This window comes from Halichoerus grypus, chromosome 8 (genome assembly GCF_964656455.1).
Source record: "Halichoerus grypus chromosome 8, mHalGry1.hap1.1, whole genome shotgun sequence".
NCBI classification, from domain to species: domain Eukaryota; kingdom Metazoa; phylum Chordata; class Mammalia; order Carnivora; family Phocidae; genus Halichoerus; species Halichoerus grypus.
In genome coordinates, this window is record NC_135719.1 from 108,670,664 (window position 1) to 108,691,750 (window position 21,087).

The 21,087-nt window shown below is 41.4% G+C and overlaps 1 protein-coding gene across 1 annotated transcript; it reads left to right on the forward strand.

Moving 5' to 3' along the window:
- The first annotated feature begins 2,055 nt into the window (after positions 1-2,055).
- On the forward strand, positions 2,056-15,654 carry MAPK1IP1L (mitogen-activated protein kinase 1 interacting protein 1 like). Its single transcript, XM_036113909.2, has 4 exons — positions 2,056-2,248; positions 8,809-8,830; positions 9,527-10,231; positions 11,241-15,654. The coding sequence occupies exons 2-4, from the start codon at positions 8,813-8,815 to the stop codon at positions 11,250-11,252; spliced, it is 735 nt and encodes a 244-aa protein (XP_035969802.2). The 5' UTR covers positions 2,056-2,248; positions 8,809-8,812; the 3' UTR covers positions 11,253-15,654.
- The last annotated feature ends 5,433 nt before the right edge of the window (positions 15,655-21,087 follow it).

Sequence of the window (21,087 nt, forward strand, 5' to 3'; positions counted from 1 at the left end):
GGGTGGCTCAGTTGGCTAAGCATCTGACTCTTGATTTCAGCTCAGGTCCTGACCTCAGGGTTGTGAGATCAAGCCCCGCCTCGGGCTTCACCCTGGGCATGGAGCCTGCTTAAGATTCTATCTCTCCCTCTCTGCACAAGCTCTCTCTAAAAACAAAAAACACTGTATATCCTGGCTTTGCACATTCAACTTAGAATCTAAAAAAATTGGGGGCGCCTGCGTGGCTCAGTCAGTTAAGCATCGGACTTTTGGTTTCAGCTCAGGTCATGATCTCAGGGTCCTAAGATGTTTGGGAGTCTTTCCCTCTGCCCATCTACCCACCCCCTCGCTTTCATGCCCGCGTACACTCTCAAATCTAAAAAAAGAATAAGAAAAAATTTTAAAATCTGTATTACACATTTTCTCATTCAAAATACACCTTATGTCTTAATGTGTCAGTTTGGGTCTTCTAGAAGCAGATGCCAAAATGCGATTAAATGTGCAAGAGATTTATTGGGGAAACACTTATGAAGAAGGTGTGGAAGTCTCCCTATCACTTTGCAAGTCTGACATACATGAAAGAAATGCAAAGATTGAATGAGGGTGGGGTTCAGACTGCACTGCAGTTGTGAAAAAGTGAGATGGGGGGTTTAGTATCCAAGCAAAGGTTGACTGAGGGAGCCCATGTGGGACAGGAATGGCCTAGCTCTAGAACACAGTACGCTGTTACTGGCTGAGAGCATGGGAAAACGAGGCTGTCAGTTACTCTGATAGTGACCAGGACTGGGGTGAGGTGGGTGAGGCACTCAACTTGGGCACAAAAATTTTTTGACCAAAAATCTCGTATTTCAGTACAACGTTTTAAATTCAGAATTAAGGGGCGCCCGGGTGGCTCAGTCAGTTAAGAGTGTGCCTTCGGCTCAGGTCGTGATCCCGGGGTCCTGGGATGGAGCTCTGTGACTGGCTCACTGCTCAGCGGGGAGCCTACTTCTCCCTCTCCCTCTGTGGGTCCCCCAGCTTGTGCTCTCTTGCTCTCTCTCAAATAAAATCTTTTTAGATAATACCAGAATTAAAACAATAACCTAATGAAGAGAAATGCCAAAATTTTAAATAGTTTTACTGACTTCTGGTGACTCACGCTTCCTTATAGCTCCACAAGGCACTGTGGATTCACTGCCTCCTGAGGGCAGAGTAGATCACACTAATACCCTTTTCCATAGACCATTTTCCCTGTCCAAAAATAAGTCTTCAACAGGCTTGGGTATTTGCAGCTTCTCTATAGCTCGTTTTTCAGTAAGAGAAGTGTGTGTGCTGGAGGAGCATACCCAGGAATGTCTTCGTTTAAGAAATTTCTAATAAAATGCCTATGCCCAGTGACCCACCAACGGGTTACACAAAGCAAAATGTAATGATTCTGAATCCTTCTAACGTATTTTTACGCATATGTACATACTATATGTATATGTATTTTACACACTATATAATTATGGCATCTACAAAACTCGCTAGCAGATTCCTTGGCGCTGGGGGAATTTGTCCATTATCCTTCAGAACTGACCTAGAATAGGTAAAGTTTTATTCAAAGATGAACACGTGGAGGGAAGAGGCATTGATCAGGAAAAGCCTGCACAGACAGCTTTTAGTCAGTATCAATTGCCAAGCCATTTACAGACGTCTTCCCTTTCCCGTGGTGTTCCTTCAGCGCTCCTCCATTCGGGCCCCAGGGCCGGCATCCGCTGGTTGGCCGCATCCACACCCAGCCAGCTTCGAGGCCCGGCTGTAAAAATCCCTAAGCGTAGGAAATCCAGAACCAGTCCTTCCACCACCCCAGGAAACAAGTTAGCAGCTTCCGCCGGGGTGCCCAGAACATCACCGACTACAGGCATTTCCTCCGAGTGCTCAGAATTCCGGAAAACCGGGGAGCTTTCCTCCCACCCACCAGAAGAAAACAGCCACCCTGGGCGAGCCCGAAGAGCAGCCGCGCCGCCCCGCCCTGCCGGGCAGGCCGCAATGCCGCCGGAAGCCTGCTGGGGGCGCGCGCGCTGCCCCGCCCGGCCCCGGGAGGAGGGGAGAGCGCGGGCGGGGGCGGCGCGCTCGGCGCTTCCTGTTCCGGCGCCAGGAGGAGCCGCGCGCTGTTAGTGCTGGTGTTGCTGGTGCTGCCGCCGCCGCCGCCGCTAACGTCAGTCACTCCGCGTTCGGTTCTTCGGCACCCGGTTCGCTCGGACCCATCGCCGCTTCTAGACTTTGCTGCGGGCTCGGATCTTGCCGGGTGAGGCTGCTTCGGCGCTAGTGGGGATCGTGGAGGGGCGCAAGGGAGAGCGTCCAAGCGGGAGACGGGCGCGGTAACAGAGGTACCTGGAGTCGCCTTTTCGGGGGCTGGGACTAAGCGTCTGTCCCCGCCATTTTCCTCTGAGCTGCGACGTACCCCCCGAGAGCTCCCCGGGGAGAAGGCGTCGGAGGCGGGTGACGTCGCGCCCGACGGGTTTCTCCGCACTTGACGTCAGGCCTGGTTTGGGGGCGGGGCGGCGAGCGTGCCCGGCCCCTCCCCCACCCACCCCATCCCCACCCTTTCCCGGGCGGCGCGACCCGCTCGGAGGCCGGTTCGCTCCGGTTGATCCCGGACTCCCTTTGTTCTTTTGGCCCTAAATGGTTCCCGGCTCGCGCCCCTCGGCCTCGACCCCCTTCCCCCATTCATTAATTTCTGATAAAACGGGAGAGATGGGCCTGAATAGTCTTGGAATCTGGCACTTGCTTAAGATTGTCCGCAATGTGACAACGTTCTGGTCGTTACTTAAACCGAAGGAGTTGCTAGCTAATACGTTCGATGAATACACATGACAGAAACCATGAGAAGTGCTGAGTTCTGCGATACTCTCTTTTTTAGGATTTAGGAGCTTATGTTACGCATGGAAGGTTATAAATAGCTGAACCATTTCCTCTTTGAAAACCAAGAGCAGTGCTTTTACTGGATAAAATTTCTAATGTTGAGGCAATCGAACCATACCGAAAAAAAATTTTTATAGCCTTAAAGCTAATGTGATGATTAGCTCACACCTGATGATTGTAAAGGCCTGTTTTGAAAACGAATCTTCATTACAGGCCAAGATAGCCTTCAGAGATCTTTCAGAAGTTCTTTGTTCGGCTGTATTCATTGGGCAGGAAGAACAAATTTTTCTTGGTACTGGCGTCTCTGGACCTCCTATTCGAAACTGGTTTGTCTCAGAAACTTGAGTTGGGTTGTGTGTATTAGAATGTTCTTTTCCTCTCTCCAGGAGGAACAGAGCGAGACCCAGGCCGTAACTGCAAGCCTTGGGGCCAGTGTGTTTTGCAATTCAGAAATCTTTGGATTGTATCTTTAGATTTTAGGAAGAGAATAAGATGCATAAACAAGAGGTATCAGCCCCGCAAAGTCGCGGCAGCATCCGTCAGACAACATTCATACTTGTGCAGTGATAGGTGTGACTTAATGGAAACTATAAATAGCCTCAGGTCAGGCTTTGCCGCCAACTGTTTTGTGAAGGTTTCTTTTATTTTCAAAAGTTTCTGAATGGAGAACTTCAGAGAAAGGTTTGCAGACCTATAATAGTTGTAAACGCTAACATTTGTTGAGTTTTCCTTGTGTGCCAGACAGTGACCAGGAGATCTGTTTATTATGTAAGTCTCAGGGCAGGTCTGTGAGGTGGATACCATTCCTGTCTGCTTGTATCTCTGAGGTTTGAAGAGTTCAACCTGTCCAGAGCCGGCGAGTGAAGAGCTGTGGTTTTATCTAGGCAGTGGTAACTTTCAGGGTCACCCTTAACCTAGGCTGCATGCCTGTGTACCAAGGAAGGGGGGGAATGTATCTGTTGCCCACCCACTATTTTTAGAGCACTGTTGTTATAGACAATTTAGGAGTACCATTTAGTCTTTCACATCACTAGCCCCTTTATAGATGAAAAACTGAGAGTCAGTCAGGTGAGCTGAATCTGATGGAGACATTGAAACCTCAGTCTAAAGGCTCTCTGCTATCCCTTCCCCTTTCTGTATTCCAACCAATCGGAACTGCTTACACTTCCCATAGTGGGTACTCTTGCGTCCTTCAGCTTTTGCACAATCTGCTCTTCTTTCCTAGGGCCTGTCCCACCATCCCCTACTCCCAGCTCTTTCTTCATTGTTTCTCCAGACTGCAAAGGAGCCTCTTCTCAGGATTCCTCCCCTGACACTCCCTTCCTTGATTCCTTTAGGAGCTCTTTGAGGTACTCTCTTGGTGCCCTGTGCTTACGCCAGGTAAGGTAGATACTGTTTAAAGGGTAGTTCTCCACCAGACTGAATTCCTTAAGGATTTATTCCATGCAATATTACTCATTTCCCTAAAGCCCAATACAGTGCGTGGTATGTATGTTCCAGGCATAAGTATTAAAAAAATGATTTTTTAAAGTTATATGGCTTTAAAAAGTTTAAAATACTCCAAACCTTTATCGAGTCCCCAGATCCTTGAGTTGCCCAAATGTAAAATAGAACATATCTGATAAAAGAGCCAATAGTAAAAATGATATTCTAATTCAAACTTTATATTTTCAGTATATTACCATCATCTCCCCCCATACTAAACATCAATGCAAAAGTCCTGATTTCTCTTAGTTTCTTATTTACTTTTTTAAGAGGTGGGGAGGGGTAAAAGGAGAGGGAGAGGATTTTTTTTAAAGATTTTATTACTGATTTAGAGAGAGGGTGTGGGAGTTGAGGGGAGGGGCATGGGGATGGTGGATCTCAAGGCACTCCTCTCCTGGAGCACAAGCAGGGAGCCCGAAGTGGGGCTTGAGCCCATGACCCCGAGATCATGACCTGAGCTAAGACCAAGAGTGGGACACTCAACCCACTGAGCCACCGAGGCGCCCCTCTTAAGTTTCTTTTAATAAACATCTTACATGTCTGTAGTACTTTATAGATTAGTAAACATGTTACTTTTAATTATCTGTAAAGTAGTCAGGATCTTGCAGATGAGAAATGGTCTGTGGTTAAGGAGTTTGCCTTAGTCAAGAGGATTGATGTCCATATTTCATAACTGTCTAGTTCTATGCTTTTTATCACTCCACCACAATGTGATGGCCCCTTTGAAATAGTGGCCTTGTTTGGTAGTCACTAGTAATTTACACAGTTCAACTTTTTAAAACCTCCTTGTGATTGGATTGCCATTTTACTCTAAAAGCCATAAGAGTTACAGAAATGTTTTACTTTTCTGGTGTATGTCAAAAGAAATTTTGTACTGTTTTTAAATTACTCTTCTTGCTGCTCAGAAAATAGAATGATTATTTTTCAGATGATGCATAGATCCCGCCATAAAGTAGTAATGGAAAGTTTTGGAAATAATAGCTTTACAGTATTCCAAAATGAAAAATGAAAATCTTTCTTGATTATAAACCTTTTTTTTTTTTTTTGGCCTCATCTTAATTAGCATAATCCAGGGGCGCCTGAGTGGCTCAGTTGGTTATGTGCCCAACTCCTGATTTGGGCTCAGACCATGATCTCATGAGCTGGAGTCCCGTGTGGGGATCCACGCTGGGCGTGCAGCCTGCTCAAGAATCTCTCCCTCTGCCTCTCCACTCCCCTCTAAAAAAATTAGCATAATCTAGGTATTTTGGAATAGTTTTTTAGAAAATCTAGATTTAAAAAATTATGTAACTCAAAAAAATTATATAACTCTTCTCATATTCAGACACTGATGTCCAACTCTATTTTTTTTTTTTTAAAGATTGTATTTATTTATTTGACAGAGAGAGAGACAGCGAGAGAGGGAACACAAGCAGGGGGGTAGTGGGAGAGGGAGAAGCAGGCTTCCTGTGGAGCAGGGAGCCCGATGCGGGACTCGATCCCAGGACCCTGGGATCATGACCTGAGCTGAAGGCAGACGCTGAACGACTGAGCCACCCAGGCGCCCTCCAACTCTATTTTTTACCTTTTTATGATGAAAGTAAGAATAAATTAGAATGTTTCCTATTAATAAGAACACTGTATTCTAGACACGGAGAGAAGGTCACTTTACTAAAAGTGCTGTAGAACAGAAATGATCTACTTTTAATTCCTTCAGTCAGGGCTTCGTTACTTAATCATAAGATTCTAATACCTCCTTTATCTTCCAGGATTTAATTTTTTTTTTAAGATTTTATTTACTTATTTGAGAGAGAGACAGAAATAGCGAGAGAGAGCACGAGTGGGAAGGAGAAGGAGAAGCAGGCTCCCCACTGAGCAGGGAGCCAGACGCAGGGCTTGATCCCGGGACCCTGAGATCATGACCTGAGCTGAAAGCAGATGCTTAACCTACTGAGCTACCCAGGCGCCCCCAGGATTTAATTTTTAACTTCAAATTTGGAAAGCCAGAGTTGTGAGTCCGTTTAATGTTATTAACTTACGGAATAACTTACATTCTAATGTAATTTTATAGCTAGTTAACTTTATATTGTGTGTGTGTATATATATATATTTTTTTTTAAGAGGGAAAAGAGTAATTCTGAAAACCTGAACAGCAGGACCACATGAAATTGAATGTATTGCTTTGTTAGTTCTCCGCTTCAGAATTAATGTGAACTTTGATACAGAACCATTTTCTGTTTCAGAAAGGCTCACCCTATTCGAAAAGCATGTTAATCTTATGTAGACTTTAAACTTGTAATGCACTGATAAAGTTTCTTCAAATGTTCATCTTAAGAATTTACTATTGTGTGATATAATGATTTAGTATAAAACCTTAACGTGGGAGTGAATGGATAGCTGTATTTGCTGTATATTCAGGATGTGTTTTTTGATATTCTGAATAAATAGCAAGGTCATCGCAGTTGTAGGCTTCATATTCTTTTTCTTTAGCATTCCTGTTAGCCAATTGTACTTGAAAATAAAACTCTAAGAATGCAAGGATGGCTCAGTATTAAGCAGCTTTTATATATAATTAACTGTGTACATGGGTCAAAGGAGAGAGACTGTTGTGATCAGCTCATTAGATGTCAAAAAGATCTGAAGAAATGCAGTGTCATCTCTAAATGTTTTTTCCTCTAAATGTTTTTTAACTAGCAAAATAAGAATAAATAAATCTAGCAAGATAGGCATAAATAGACATCTTTAATGTAACTTTTTCCATCTCAAACTGAAAATGGGAGTTTTATTTAAACATTGGAAGCATTTCAAGGAGAGTTGGGAACAAGACCATTGTGCTCACTATCACTATTTAACATTTCATTGTTAAGTTTAGCTGATGCAAAGGAAAAAAGAGGTGTAAATATAGGACAGAGAATGTAAAATTATTATTATTATGATTATTATTATGATTATTATTGCAGATGACATAATTCTTTAGCTGAAATCCCAGGAAATCAACTGTGACACTTTCAGGAATAAAATAATTTAGTAACGTTACTGCTTACAAAAGTGATACACTAAAATTTTTTCACATGGGGTGCCTGGCTGCCTCAGTGAGTAGAGCATGGGACTCTTGATCTCAGGGTTGTGAGTTTAAGCCCCACGTTAGAGCTAGAGTTTACTTTAAAAAAATAAATGAACTATTGAGTGATAAATGACAATGATGGGAACTAGGAAAATCTGCCTTGTTCTTGAATGAGAAGATTTGATATTTTGAATATGTTACATGTTCTCTAAATTAATCTGTAAATTTAATGCAGTTCCAACCAGAACACCTGTAGGTTTCTTTTTATTTTATTTTTTTACAAAATGATCTGGAAAAAATAAACAGTATTCAGGAATCTAGGAGGAAAAGACAACAGCAATAGGTCATCTGACATTAAAATTTGTTAAAAATAGAAAGCTGCTGAAATTAAGATAAAATGTTGTGGTGCAGATCAGTAGGGAAGAACAGACTTCAAAATATCAGTGGGAAATAATAGAGGCTCTGTAGCCTGGTGCTTAAGAGCCTTGGCTCTGGAGTCAGATTGTACCTGAGTTTGACCCCTTTTCTGCTTGTTACTAGCTCTGTCCCCTTAAACAAGTTAACTTGATGAGCTTCCTTTTCTCAAGCTGTCAACTGAGTGAAAGAATTTGCATCTATTCAGTGAGATTACCCACCTAAAACACTTTGAGCACTGTACCTGTTCCGTGGTAAATACTCTGTATTTGTTGTCAATATTGGCAATAGAATGTGTTAAGGGTAGCTTGTCATATACACTGAGAAAAGATAGATTATACATTAAGTTAGGTGGATTATACATTAAGTTAGGGGCACCTGGGTGGCTCAGTCAATAAAGCATCTGACTTCGGCTCATGTCATGATCTTGGGGTCCCAGAATCCAGCCCTATATCAAACTCCCTGCTTAGCAAGGGGTCTGCTTCTCCCTCTGCCCCTCCCGCTGCTCCTTTCTCTCTCTCTCTCTCTCTCTCTCAAATAAGTAAATAAAATCTTTTAAAAAAAAAGAGTGTAATTGGCAAAGGACTTTAAAGTGACATGGACTTTTAAGATGTACTTTATTTTAGATAGCCTTACCTGTTGACTGCATATTTAACTTCCAGTACTTTTTCCTGATGACACATTCACAAGGATATGTGTTGAGAAGTGTTCACTCTGTCATTGTTTAAAACAGCTCAAAGTGCAAACAACCTAAACTACCACCAAAATGAGAATGCAGACTATATTGTGGATCACTTTTATATGATGTGCAGCCAGTAAAAGGGGATGACATTTGTAGAACTACATGAACTACAATGAAAGTTTTCCCTATATAAAGAAAAAGACCTTGCATACATGATTAAATAACAGTGATATATACAAAGTTCCTTAAAGAATATATAACAAATGTTAAGCACTGGTTTTGAAGTATTCTCTCTTTTTTTTTTCTTTCTCTTTTTTAGGAAAATGTCTGATGAATTTTCGGTAAGTTGATGCATTTATCCTTCATTAAGTATTTTGGCTCTTAAGAAAATGACCTAGTTCTAACTGCAGGCCATGTAAGTCTTTTAATTTAAAAGAGATGCTTTTTGTGATCTTGCTTTTGGCCGGGGAGAGCATGTGATTTTAATAGCTGATCTGCCTTAATTGACTTAGATGTAATATGTTTGAAATTTTATTCTGTTGTATGTATTTATGAATCCTTAAGTAAAAAAATTTTAAAAGTGTTAAGTTGCTTCTGTTCTCTGTTCACATGACAGTGTTAATAATGGCCAGCATTTTTGGAATATAATATACACCAGGCACTATGTTAAGGGTATTACATGAATTATCTCATTTAAGCCTCAAATTAATACTAAGCTTTTTTTTTTTTTTTTTTTTTTTTAATGAGGAGACTAAAGCTCAGAGAGAGTATGTAACTTGTTTGAGGTAAAGCCAGGATTCAAATCCACAATATTTTGAGTAATTGTATTTAGAAAATTTGATCTTCTCTAAGGAATTTGCATTGTAAAGTTGATTTTTATATTGAACTGTTTTTAAACTGAGCAGTTTGGCTCTTGAAGATGTTCTAGGAGTTTGTAATCCCTCGCTCTACAGCTTACCATACTTGATGGGTTTATAATCATGTTTGACCTGATTTGTCCCTAAATAAGATTGAGACATGCGTCTTTTGTATTCCAGTTGGCAGATGCACTACCTGAACACTCCCCTGCCAAAACCTCCGCTGTGAGCAATACGAAACCTGGCCAACCGCCTCAGGGCTGGCCAAGTTCCAACCCGTGGAATACCCCAAGTGCTCCACCTTCTGTGCCGTCTGGACTCCCACCAAGTGCGACACCCTCCACTGTGCCTTTTGGACCAGCACCAACAGGAATGTATCCCTCCGTGCCTCCCACCGGACCACCTCCAGGACCCCCAGCACCCTTTCCTCCTTCTGGACCATCATGTCCCCCACCTGGTGGTCCTTATCCAGCCCCAGCTGTGCCAGGCCCTGGCCCCACGGGGCCATATCCTACACCAAATATGCCCTTTCCAGAGCTTCCAAGACCATATGGGGCACCCACAGATCCAGCTGCTGCTGGTCCTTTAGGTCCCTGGGGATCCATGTCTTCTGGACCTTGGGCACCTGGAATGGGAGGGCAGTATCCTACCCCTAATATGCCATATCCATCTCCAGGGCCATATCCTGCGCCCCCTCCCCAAGCACCAGGGGCAGCACCACCTGTTCCGTGGGGCACTGTTCCACCAGGAGCCTGGGGACCACCAGCACCATATCCTGCCCCTGCAGGATCATATCCCACACCAGGACTCTATCCCACTCCCAACAATCCTTTTCAAGTGCCTTCAGGACCTTCTGGTGCTCCACCGATGCCTGGTGGCCCCCATGTGAGTGTTAAATTTGTTATTTAAAATGCACTAATAGTCACATAAGCACAACTGAAAGATTATTTGCCTCCGGGTTTGGATAGAAGATTAGAAAGCATTTAAAACTTTTAAAAGAAGAGGTGTGTGTATATAAGGTTAAGAGTAAATTTCAGGCTTCAGATAAAGCATTTAGAAGGATGAAAACAAAAGTATTCCTGGTACTAAAAATAGAAAAGTTTCCCAAAGATTCCCAAAGACTTTGTAATGTAGTAAGCAATGTCCTCAATAACATTCTTGAGGTAAACTCAGGTGCATTTCATTGGACTTTTTTTTTTTAGTATTTCTCAGTCGCATTTTATAGCATCACACCAAAGCACAGTTCAGTAAAAAGTCTCTGCCTTTGTGACTTCATACAGAGGTAGATTTTTAGAGCATCTAGGACAGTGAATACATAGCATTTCCTGTCCTTCCTGTAACTCTCCCTAGTGTTGCTCAGCCAAAGTTTTGTTAGATCCTCTGCAGCGTTGAGCTCCAGATTATACCACTACTCTGCATTGTCAGTTACAGGTAATGTGTCATGCTTTACTGTCAGACAAGCCAGAGTGGTAGGATTGACATCTTAGTTGGAGAACCTGTCTTGGACATAACAACCAAATAGAAAAGCATCCCACTTGCCCCCAGAAGTAAGCCACATGAGTCTTAAGAAAGAATCATGATTCTCCTTGGTGGGGGGGAATGACTCTTAACAAAATAATCAGGTCTCCAACTAGATTAATGAAACATCCACCTCAACTGTAAAGGAAAAGGAATCTTAATAAAATGACCCCAAAACTTACTTTCATTAGTATTAACTTCTTGCTATACAAATTTTCTTAAATTTTTTGTTTGTTTGCAAATTGTATGCCAAAATAAATGGGATGACTTGCCGTTTGGATTTATTAAGCAGTAAGTTTATTTTAAACCACAGCAAGGAGTTAATAAACTCCAATTAGAAAAACTGGAGGTTTACTTTTTCTTTTTTCTATTGCAGTCTTACCATTAAGTTAATGGACGAAGAGATGACGCTTTGCTTTTTGAAGTACATATATATGCACATGAATGCATATATAAAAATTGCTGGTTTCACTATTCTTAGAGGGCATTCATGAAAGAACAACTCTTGCACCTCTCAGAGAAGATATCTGCCTCTTGTACTTGGATGTATAGTACATCTGATGGATACAATCAGATAAAAATGTAAAAGTAAATCATTCAAATGTGATTTTTATTCGGTTTTTATGGAGCGGTAAAGTGATGAAGTATATTGAAGAGCTCTTTGATACAATTTGTTTAAAACAAGATTTCAATTTGTTTAAATTATGAAACCACACACTTAAAAATCTAAGATGATGTGGATTATTGTTAGAATCTGCAACCTCATTGGCAAATTATTTCAAGTATTTTTCTATCATCACTTTTTCCCTAAATAAACACACTTTGAAAACAATCACATTGTCATAATTTAAACAAATGTTGCCTCTCAACATCTTGAACTGCTCTGTCTATAGAATAAATAAACCTGGTCCTCTTGAGGTTGTAGTTTGGATATATATTTTAAAGCTATTGGTAATTATTGTCAGATGTTGAGTTCATTAGCCTGGCAGTGCTCATTTTTATCCTTGAGCTTTTAGTAAAAACTTTTGTTTGATTTTGAGTTCTACCTGATCTGCTTTATTTTTAGCCAGATGGGTCACACAGCTCTAAAATCTGCCATTTATGAAAACTTTTTTCTTTTTAATGCAGGCCAATGTGTGTGTAAATTATTATTAGAGAATTGGTCATCTCTGTATTGCTTTGGAATAGATTTTGAGATGTCAGTATTGCTTTGGGAAGAACTCGAAGAAGGAAATAATTCTCTCCTTTGTCTTAAACCTCAAGCCAGAGGAAACCCTGGAAATTGCTTCATAGTGACAAGTAACTTGCATTCCCACAGAACACTTCTACTCAGACCCTTTCCTATAGGTCCCTCTGCCTCAGTTCTTTAGAAGGAGCACATCCTTTAGTTCTCCCTGATACGGAAAACTGGCACACTCTAGGGGTCTATTGTAAACACATAAAGCAGTTATGTTTCAAGAACCTTAGTCATTTAGACATGACTCTTTGTACAAGTGCGATCAAAATGTGTACGTGTCTTTCAGAGTCTGGTTAAGCTGTGTCATTGTCCTTTGCATAGTTTCCTGCATCTGTTGTAAAGTGCTTATGACTCACAGTTCAGTTCTGTGTTTGTTGACAGTAAATAGGTAGGATTGAGTGCCATCCTTAAAAATTATTCTCTAGCTCTAATACTGAAGCTAATAATTATAAGGTGTAGATCTCTGCATTCCGTTGAAAGCAAGCAGTGTGACTGTCGCTTAAATTAGTGTTGTTTGTAACCACCGAAATAGCCTGAGTAGCTTTTTGGCACCTTATCTCTAAATCAGATCCTTAGAGTCTTAGAACTGACTATGTTATTTGTCAAATAACATTTTGAACCTTTGAATGTATCCATCGGGTTACTAAAATATGTCATGGATTTCATGACTAGTCTAGGAGAGATTTATGCTGGAGCTCTTGTTTTTGCTTAGAAATAAAATATTTAGTAGTTTGTTTCTCTTATAGTTAAAATGTCAAGAATGCCAAATGCTGCCAATTTAATGGTTTGATAGCTACCTCCTTTTAAGAAAGCAAGATGGTCATCTTTGAGAAGAACATTCAGTGTTTAAGCTCCCTTTTAAATAGATGATAGAGTCAGGCTTTCAGAATTGAAGCTGATTTGCTTAGATACCTTCAGACTGGGGAATGTCGTTAGACAGCTCCTACAGAGTGGCGCAAGCGGTCTTGTTTTCTTTCGCTTCCTTGCAAGGACAAGCCGCACCGATCTACAACACTCTTGGAATCTTTGGTCAGAGCAGCCTCCCATTTACAAGGCAGTAGCCCTAGAAGGTATTTTAGCTTAAATGGTCGGGCAGTATGTCAGCTAACTGGGGGATGAGAGGAAAAGTGAGATAGCAGCGAAGATCTCTCTCCTGGTGGTGATTTTGGTTGTGTTAAGTTGGGAGAAATTGACAGCTCTGGCTTTAGATACAATATTTAATGTAACACTAGAGGATACTGTTTGATTAAGAGAAGTGGTAGCACGTTTGGGAATCTGTGATCGTGGAGTCCATTTATTAGAGGAGAAAATCTGCTAAAGGATTTGAAGGAACGTGAACGTGAGATTTGGAATTACTACCCCCAAGAAATACATCAACTTGGCTCGTGACCCGTACTGCCCAGTGTGCCCTAGACATCACACCTTTTCTTTGCTTTTCAAGGACTTTCCCACTGGTAGTTGTGAAATTTTTTTTAACCTAAGAATGGAATTCAAAGGGACTAGAATTTGCTTTTATGTTCCTTTTAGTTTTGTAGAGCATTATTTCTCAGCTTTCGGGGTGGGTACTCTGGGACAAAAATGTATTTTTAGGTTCAGGGTAAAGTTAAAAGCAGTTGTTCCAGCAGAGGAATGGGGGGAAAGCACGGGGGAAGGTTTTTCTCTTTACAAGGGAATAACATTGCTTTCGAAACCAGTCCTGGTAGGCCGGCATCAGTTTAGGGAAGAGACTGTTTCTTAGAAAGTTTGTTTGGTCTCAGAAGGGAATACACAGGATGGAATATGCTGGCACTTGGATTGTCTTCGAGCAAGAACTTTAAGACAAGTTTGATGGAGGTAATCGAGATGTGTTGAGGATTAGTGTTTCTGGAGTTGGAATCTTAGATTTTGAAATGTTAAACCGGAAAATGAAAATAAAGATCTTAGGTCCTCATCACACACTCAGTTCTCAAGAATCAAGTCTCCTTGGAGGAGGGCTTGTTGAAATACCTTGGCTTGTCTGTCCTGGGCTCAGCCTGACGCCTTTTCATGCTTTTGAAGATGGTGTTTACAACTCGGACTCCACAGCCCTGTTTTATATAAAGTAAAACATAGATTATTCAGCAATAGGCAATACATTTGTTTTAATTACCCAAGGGCCTCCTTCCTTCTTCAGTTTTCCTTTTGTTTTCAGTAGAGAATAATGGGAGAGAAGAAGGGGGGTGAATTTTTGGCCTTGGTCTGGCACACCACTACAACAGAATATTGGCCTATTTTCTAGGAAAAGTCAGTTTTGCCCGTAAAATTTTACCTCACAAATAATAATAAGTGCTACCTATTGTACCCCAATGGACAGCTTTTGAAATTATGTGTACAGAAGGATGAAGCTCTGCTCACGTTTCAGTTGAGATGCTATGCCTCGTTGGCATGTCAGTCAGTTGCCTAGACTTCTAAATGATTAGTGCCAATGTCTTCCTTCCTCACCCTGAGTGAGTGAGTGCTAGATTTATAAAATGCCAGGGTTATAAACCCTGGACATTAAACCTAAGCACAGACCTTCAAGTGTTGGTTTTTGAAAAGCATAAGGTTAAATTCAGATGAATCACACTGATAGAGGTACTATGCAGAGAAAGTGGTGGGCAGCTTTCAGGGAAGACTAAAATTTAATCTTGAGCAATATTGAGTATTGAAGACAGACACTTTTTTTTTTCAGAATTCTGCTAAGTAAAATTAAAATTGCCAATAAAATAATCAGTATTAAAGAAATGCCAGGCAAGCTTCTGGCTAGAGAAAACATCTGAGAACTGCATTTGTTCAGCACTCGAGTGTCTGATCCCGGTGCTTTGCCAGCTTCCAGAGCTGCAGAGGAGGAGGAGAATGCCTGTCCCGCGGAGGCTTACCGTCTAGGGGTAGCATTTACAGGATGCATTAGTACACCCATTTTTGGTTTACCTAGATAAACATGTTTTAGTTTGCCGCTGGTGGAAATGAGAGGCCAGCCTTTGGACATTTTAAACAGCAAAGTGTGGTGTACCTTTTTTTTTTGAAGTAAGAAATTAATGTTTCTCAAGATTGTAGTGTTGGTGCAACTGTTCACATGTGCAAAGTAACGGGAGGTTTTTCCTCTTCACTTCTTCCCTGGATGAAGGCACTTAAATTGCCTGTCACTGGTTAACAGATACTGATTGTTGCCATTAAGTAAACTTGACTTCTTATGCGTGCTCTATAAAGGTTTTTTTTTTTTTGTATTTTTTAATATTGTGATTTTTAAAATTGACTTAATAATGACAAATTTGATGTATGTAATTGTCTATGCATTTTAAGTTAAACTGCCTAAAATGTGATTTGAGACATAGACATTTGTTTTGTATTATGAACTGTAAGCAATCTGTTTGAGATGTTAGGTTTTATCACCTGCTGCTGTATTTGTAAACAAAGACATGTTGCTTTAAGAAGTAATTATAATTAGGAGTAGTCTATTGATGTGATACTTGATATTTTTTAAGATAAACTTGTTTGCTTTTGTGTATTATACCTGAAAACTTTTTTAAAAAAATGTATTTTCATGGTTTCACAAGTTTTTCCCTGTATCTTATTCCTTAGGCCCAGTTCTGGGCTTCCCTGAGAAGTCCAGAGCCTAATTAATTACAAAATTGTTGTCATAAAGAAAGAAAAAAAGGGCCTGAGATGCTCCTTGGTGTGTGACCTGCATTCACTAAGGCATTTAAATAGGCTGCCTGGGAATGACCTTCTCCAGACCGTCTTTCAGCAACATGGTGTCCACTGTGTGGGTTTCCTCTTCTCCCTTCAAGGCTACATTACTCTTTGTAACCAAGTTATCTGTATATACAGAGTTGGGGAACTTTCTCTCTGCCCAACTGCCACCACCCCCACTTTCTTTTATGAAAGATGGTTCTATTCTTGTGTAACTACTGTGCCTACCGTGAGGGTCACGTTATCAAACTTGGTACAGTTTGCCATTCCCTTTCCACAGTGGGTTTGCTAGCCTGTCTTGAACCCCGGTGTGGGTGGGGCTGTAAATGAGTCATTCGTACGGCATTATGCTTTTGAAAGAGTCTTCTGCTTTTTGCCTTATAATTGGACAAAGTGCAACATAAATTTTTAAGTTAAGTTTGATGTCTTACTTCCTATCCCTTAAAGGTACCCACCTCAAATGGAGCTCTGAAGTAGGTAGTGAAATAAAAGATCATTCTGGAGCAAGGCTAGGGTTTTTTTTCCCCATCGTGAAATGACATCACTTCAGCAGACACGTTCTTCCCCGGGTCCCTGACCCAAGCAGGTTCTTTTTTTACCACCATATTAAAACTTAGCACCAATCCTTTTTGCAACAGATGTCTAAAGGAAAATAGAATCCTATTCACTTATTTTCGGACAATACACTAGAATTTGGGCCATCCCATAGCGTTTGTTCCTGTGGCACGTGAATGTGATTCTTCTTGGGTGGGCATTAAACAGTTATTTTCACTCTATATCGTGGGACCCTAGGGTTCCCGGGATGAGGTAGAGCTTAGTCCCTCCCTACTCCCGTGTTTTCTTTAAAGCAGTTCCTCTCTTCCACTTACCATTTTACTTAGTGTCTTAGCTTGGGCTGCCATAACAGAACATCATAGACTGGGTAGCTTAACCAACAGGGATTTATTTCTCCCAGTTCTGGAGGCTGGGAAGTCCACAGTCAAGGTGCTGGCCTGCTCACTTCCCCACTAGGGGCTCTCTCTGGCCTCTTCATGGCCATCTTAACTGTGTCGTCCTTCATGGGGGAGAGTGAGAAGCAAGCTGTGTTGTCTCTTAGAAGGACACTAATCCCGTCATGAGGCTCCACCCTCATGACCTCATCTAAAGGAATTAGCTCCCAAAGGCTCCGTGCCTAAATACCATCACATCCAGGGTTAGGGCTTCAGTGTGAATTTGGGGGGGACAAGTTGGTTCATAACACAGATACGTTGTTGGGGGAACAAAATGTTTTGCTGCTTTTAAATTCCAAAAATGGTTGTAGATGACTATGTCTCCTAGTTGAGATTTGCTAAAATCATAATCAGACATTCACAAGTAGAAGAGAATCAGTCCATTTAGAATTCAAAGCTATGCTTAAAGTGTTAGTGTCATATAAAAGAGGAAATTTAACACTTTGTTCAGTTTTTGCTTTGTTCCTATTTTATGTTAAGCCTCATTTTTTAAATGGTCATTTAGACTAGCATTCTTCAAAGATTGGTGGGCAGATTAAAAAGAGCCTTTTTTTAGAAAGAGGTTAAGTAAATTCCCAAGGTCATAGTAATAAAGGATGGCGCCCAGTTCTGTCTTCAAGGCTTAGGATTTGTCCACTGTTCTTTGCTCAGGCATCCAGTACCCTTTTTATGCAGTTGCTTGCTTACCAGTCTAGACCTTTGCCAGAACTTCCATAAGACACCCTGACTTGTTCTTGTCCCCTTAAGATGCCACTGGTGGGTGCCAAAGCTATGGGAAAACTCTGGTGAAAACACTCAACTGGTTAACTTTTTAGATAAGTTAAATTGAGCTTCATGTATTTTCCTACTTAACAGCTTAATTTCTTGGGAGCTAATGATAGCTTTTACGTACCTTTTACGTACTTTGGTTCAGTTCTTAACACCCCTGCTTTTGAGATACATACAATCTAAAAGGAGACAAAAACAAGTAGTTGACGCACTATCTCAGTTAAGCAGCACAACAAACCTCTAAGACAAGGACAGTTCTCATCCCCATTTTATAGATGATGAAACTAAGGCTAAGAGGTTATAGAGATCACATAGCTACCACGTAAGGAACTGAGATGAGAATCCTAGCTGTGACTGATACCAAAGCTTTTGCCCTGTACCACTGTACCACAGAATCCTGCTTTCTAAGAACAGCATCTTATCCTGGTCTCCTTAGTGCAGTAGTTCTGCTTCCAAAATTGTATACCTGGAAAGTCAGATCCATCTAACATCGAACATAGCAGACCTTTTACACATTCCATGTCATTGAAGGAGTTGCATTGGAAATTTCACTTTAAGAGCTAGAGTTTGTGTCTGAAATGTATGCCCTTAGAGTTGATGAATAAGCACAGTTCTTAAACTACTTAGAACTTAGTTGTGTTTTCATAAACAAAGGCAGATTATGTTCAAAGGTGTAGCAGTTAAGAGTAGGTTTCAGATATGGACGTGAGAGTTGTTTGGAAAGGTACTGGATGATCAAACCACCAGTCATAGTCCTACCGATTACTGGGGACACTGTGGGTGTCCGGTTGTTCTGCAGTGGGAAAGGCTTGGCCGAGGCTGTCAGGCTGAGACAGAAGAGGCCTCTGTGAGCCGTGGAGGACAGCCAAGATGTACAGGAGAACTGTACAGAGGGTGGGAGAGTCCAAGGGAGGTTCTGCCAAGTATGGCTTGACAGTTCTTTTTTTAAACTTGCCAGTACAGGACATGCTAAGTTACAACATCTTAACTGTTGCCTAGTTACTGCAACACACAAAATTCCCAAGGACTAAATTTAATGAATACCTGGATCCCTTCTTGAATGCCCAAAGAAATCTTTCCAAAAAAAGACCAAAAGTACATGACTCATGATTCGGACTAGCACCCAGGATTTTTAGGGAAGTGGGATGAAGAGGATTCATGTGAACTAGGAAAAGCCTCTTTACAAATTTTACAAGATTTCTTATCTGAAAGGCAGTCGTAAGTCTCCACCTCTGGTGAATCTGCAATAGAAATCTGATCAAATTCTAGAAGGCAACCCTTCATGGTTTCAGTGAGCAACACAACGGGACTCAGGGAACAGAGGTTTTAGCTTTAAGCTCAGCTCTGCGGTGTGATTTGCTGCAATTGACTAGTTTCCTGTGCTCACGTTAATGTAAACCAATCATAATACTCAGCACCACGAGGGAAAAAAATGGAACACCCTTCTAGCCAAAGGGATCTATTTGGTGTAGTAGCATAACTAAAAGATTACACCTCAAATACATAATACCTATATTAATGTTCCTTTTTAAAATTAGATTGTCATGGGGGCACCTGGGTGGCTCGGTTGGTTTAGCATCTGCCTTCAGCTCAGATCATGATCTCAGGGTCCTGGGATCGAGCCCCGCATCAGGCTACCTGCTCAGCGGGGAGTCTGCTTCTCCCTCTCCCCCTGCTCGTGCTCTCTCTCAAAATCTTTAAAATAAAATAAAATTATAAAAAATAAATTAGATTGTCATGCTTAAAGGCTTAAAGTTACACAATGTGATAATGTACTTATTGAACACCAAGGCTGTACTGTAAGTGGTCATATCCCAGTTTGCCTGGAACAATTCTGGTTTATCTTGTCCAGGTATAATTATTAGTACCCTCCTTGCATTCTCCAGTGTCCTTGTTTTGAGGATAAATTATTATATGCTTATCCTAACTGTAGCAAAAAAAACAACGCAAGTGAAGATTTTCCATATTTGTTTCCTGAGATACAAACTCATCCTAAAGAACATGTTTTAGCATAGAAGTTAACCTGTGACTCACGTATCATTTAGGCTGCCACTCTTACTGCATCTTATAAAGGTGAAAATATCCAAGTCACTTAATTGTAGCCACATTGTCTTCAGCAAATCCCAAAAGCATGAAGAGCACACATTCTAGTTCTAGAATAGGAAGCCATGCCTTTTTTAGGCTAGAAAAGATGGATAGAGGAGTGATGGGAAAACTACTTTTCTGGGCATCTCTCCAAGGGTTTCTGCCGCATGGCCTCAAACATGTCTTTTTTCCCCCAAGTCCTGAAAGCAATTTCCCTTAAAGCTCCAAGTTTCTTTGTTTTTGTTTTTGTTGTTTAACTTCATCTTCCCACACACTGAATAGCACTGAAAATTATGTCCAATTTTTGGGGTCTTTCAGCTGTTGCATACAAACATTACCAAATCTGTAGTAGAATTGCATTTCATCTCCTCCAGCCCTGGACTGACATGAGTGTTTCTAATTCACAGTAATGGTGGGAAGGAGCAGACAGTGAAATTTTTTCAAAGGGTCCATTCATTAGTGGCGGGGAATAAATAAATGATGAAAACTCGTTAAAACCACTTCAGAAATATCTGCTGGCTGGAGTAATGGTTCTCACTTTTTTGGTGTTTGAGACACTTTTTTTTTAAGATTTTATTTATTTATTTGACAGAGCGAGCACAGGCCGGGGAAGCAGCAGAGGGAGAGGGAGAAGCAGACTCCCCGCTGAGCAGGGAGCCTGACACAGGGCTCGATCCCAGGACTCCGGGATCATGACCTGAGCTGAAGGAGGACGCTTAACCCACTGAGCCACCCAGGCATCCCAAGACACATTTTTAAATACTGGAACTTGTGGCTCTCCTGTAAAGTGAATTCTTCAGGGGTTGGCACACTAACATTCCCCCAGTATTCCTGTTTGGGTAGAACATTCTGCGGCCACGACCAAGTTCTCGCACACGTTCTCACAGTTTCACAGCAAAGTTCTTGCATGTTGTCAAACAATTTTTCTTTGATGCCGGGCTTGATGGTACACGCCCTCTTTCCCCTTGCAGGTGGAATCCTGCTCTTCACCATCGGCAGCGCTGCTCAGCCTCATCTTCTGACAGCCATTGCCAAAAAAGTACATGTGCCCAACTGTGGCAAAAATTAATTGTGCACATTGACCACAATTTGCTGACACATCAGTTCTCAGCACACTGTTAATGCTGCAGCGGTCGTGAAGTTAGAAACACCTCACTGAAAACATCAGTGTGAATAGGATGTGGAACCTCAAAATACCGATACCGATTTGCTGCTAGCACCTTTCACAACAAAGTACCTGGGAATCACATCTGACTTACTCATCCAAAACATAGTGCTCTCAAACAACTCATATTCTTTGTATAATGAAAAGCATGTTGGGGGGGTTGGGAGAGGGTTGCAACTGGGGAGGGGGCACATGGAGGACTTGGTAGAACCTGATAATACTCTATTGAATGGGGCGATGGCTATACGTAAGTATTCATTCTATTTAACACCGAAGATATTTAATACCC